This window comes from Anopheles darlingi, chromosome 3, assembly GCF_943734745.1.
Source record: "Anopheles darlingi chromosome 3, idAnoDarlMG_H_01, whole genome shotgun sequence".
NCBI classification, from domain to species: Eukaryota; Metazoa; Arthropoda; class Insecta; order Diptera; family Culicidae; genus Anopheles; species Anopheles darlingi.
In genome coordinates this window covers 19,387,052-19,389,366 of record NC_064875.1, presented here as the reverse complement: position 1 = coordinate 19,389,366, position 2,315 = coordinate 19,387,052, and the positions used below count along the sequence as shown (strand labels likewise).

Genomic DNA, 2,315 nt, shown 5'->3' with positions numbered 1-2,315 from the left:
AGACGTCCAGACCCGAAAGAGACCAGCGAGAGCGACAGTCTCGAACGCACAATGACCGTAGCAGCGTAGGTAATCGAGTGCCATCCGTCACTGTCCCCGGGGGCACAAATGACATGAGCCTTATTATTATTAGAAACGAATTCTTCGACTCCTTGGCAGCAGCAGCAGCAGCAGCAGCAGCAACCGTTGAAAGGATGCAATCATTAGTCCCCAAAGGTGGGGTCTATTTAACACAAAAATAGCGGTGGCCAATCAATCAGTCAACCGCGCGCAAGCAACCCGGTCCTCTGTCTACAATCTTGCGCGATCGAAGATCGGACATAAAGTCGTCGCCTGCGTTGGACGCAAACGGATGGATGGATTCATCGCGAAGCAATGCGCTGCGGTCTTTATTTTCCTGTGCCACGGTGGCCACCGTGTTTTTCTGAATAATTCATAATCCGTTTTGTAGTTTCGAAATTAAAACCATCTCATCGGTGCAGCCTTCGACCCCCACCCCGAGCGGAATCGAGTTGGCAAATTAGCGCTTCCATTAATCGGACGAACATCGGGCGGACATCGTTAACAGGGTATTTCAAACGAATAAAAAGCGAAAACTCTTTCGTGTCGTCGACGATGTCACCAAAGCAAAGGTCGAAAGGGGCGAACGGAGGGGAGCTTGTTCCGGTCCGAATTTATCGTCCTTCATTGACTATTCATATTTCGGATTCCGCCATTCGCGCGCCCGTTCACGGTTTTTGAAGTTAGGGTGCGGCGCTCGTTCGGCTAAGCCTGGCCCGGTCGCCGGAAGTAGCAGCTGCTGCCACTGTTACTGGAATCGATGATCGAATCCTGGGGAGTCGAGCATTCAGGTGCGTGCACTCGCCCCTCTCTTCGCCCCTCTTGTTTTGGAGACACCGGCCGACGGTCCGTGTTCGTGTTCGTCGTATTTATTTATGCCTTTAATCCAATTAAGACCGAAATCACCACCACCTTGACCGTGTGTGCGTGTGTGTCTCGGTGTGTGCTAGCCAGCTGGTGGTAATGAGGTAAGCACACCACACCACGCTACTCCTCGGCCTCTCCACCGATCCTCCCTTTTTAGCAGGAAACGCTGCTACTGAAGCCACAAACCTTGCGCACACGATCGAAGGCAGTACCGCGAGGACAATTGAAGAGGATGGCCTTGTTGCGACCATCGCACTGCACGTACTGGGCACAGTTCATCGGATGCGGATACTTGAGTCCGATCGGCTTACCGAAGCACAGGACGTGCAGCAGATTTCCCGGTTGCTGAGGTTTCTGCTGTTGTTGCTGCTGCTGCTGCTGCTGCACTGGCGGTCCGTAAGCGCAGGAAGCGACATCGGCCACCTCACAGTACAGCCGGTTACTATCGAACAGTGTACCGGCGGGACACTCGTACCGGATCGCACCAGCACCGGCACATTGGTAGAACGCCTCGCAACCGGTCATATCCGGGCGGATCGATCCGTGGCGTGCACCAAGGCACACACCACTGACGGCATCGAGCAGCGGTGGATTCGTCTCGATCGGTACGTACTGCGTCTGCAGATCGGACTCATCGAGCTGCCAGCTGAGGTCGCTGTTGTCACAGAACACACCGTATCCGCAGGTGTTGGTTTTCGCGTCGTAATTCATTCCACCCGGACAGGAGAACCGTACCGGGCGGCCATCGCGGCACATGAAGAACTCGCCGCAGTGCAGCGGATCCCGCACGAACGTGCCCGGTGCCTTCAGGTTGCAGAGCTGTATTGGGCGGAAGACGAAAGTGTTATCGCGTTGTTTTAGTGCATTTGAGACCTTGAACGATTTTCGACAGAGACAACAACGTACCTTAAATCCCTGTACAACCGATGCGCCGACTAGCACGGCTAGAAGCAGGTTCAACTTCATTGTTTATTTTGTTTTTTAGTGAACTGGAAGATGCCAGCGCTTGGCACACACTAGTGCGCACCCGTTGTGGTCCTCTTTTATCAACTCCACCCGCACGGACAGCAGCAGCAAACCTGATCTGATGCGCCACTATCTTGAAGCTGTCGAGATCGCGAGATCGAAGCGTACAAACAAACATCACAAACCGCGACATTGCGCTGTTATCAGCCACGGAAACACGGTAGCTTACACGCTGCTGTCCGTTGTTGCTGTTCGTCATGTTGAGACTTGACGAGCCGACGACCAGTCTCTCGGACTCATCGAAGTGGAATGCCGGTTGATGGCCACTTCAAAAAGCCCGGTTGTGACCTTCCCAGAAGTTCCCGTTTGGAAACCGAAAGTAAATGGATCTAATTTGAGTTTAATCGGTGGTGGTGGGGGGG

The 2,315-nt window shown here is 53.6% G+C and overlaps 1 protein-coding gene across 1 annotated transcript; it reads right to left on the bottom strand.

Annotated features, from left to right (window-relative positions):
• Positions 1–928: 928 nt before the first annotated feature.
• On the bottom strand, positions 929–1,929 carry LOC125957163 (protein obstructor-E-like). The gene is made up of 2 exons (XM_049689655.1): positions 1,834–1,929; positions 929–1,746 (listed from the first exon to the last, which is right to left on the bottom strand). The coding sequence occupies exons 1-2, from the start codon at positions 1,891–1,893 to the stop codon at positions 1,081–1,083; spliced, it is 726 nt and encodes a 241-aa protein (XP_049545612.1). The 5' UTR covers positions 1,894–1,929; the 3' UTR covers positions 929–1,080.
• Between the last annotated feature and the right edge of the window lie 386 nt (positions 1,930–2,315).

Bases quoted from the DNA above. Each gene is read 5' to 3' on its own strand.
- LOC125957163 (XM_049689655.1), bottom strand. From the start codon at position 1,893: ATGAAGTTGAACCTGCTTCTAGCCGTGCTAGTCGGCGCATCGGTTGTA. The intron at 1,747-1,833 runs GTACGTTGTTGT...CGCCCAATACAG, and splicing joins CGGTTGTACAGGGATTTAAG to CTCTGCAACCTGAAGGCACC.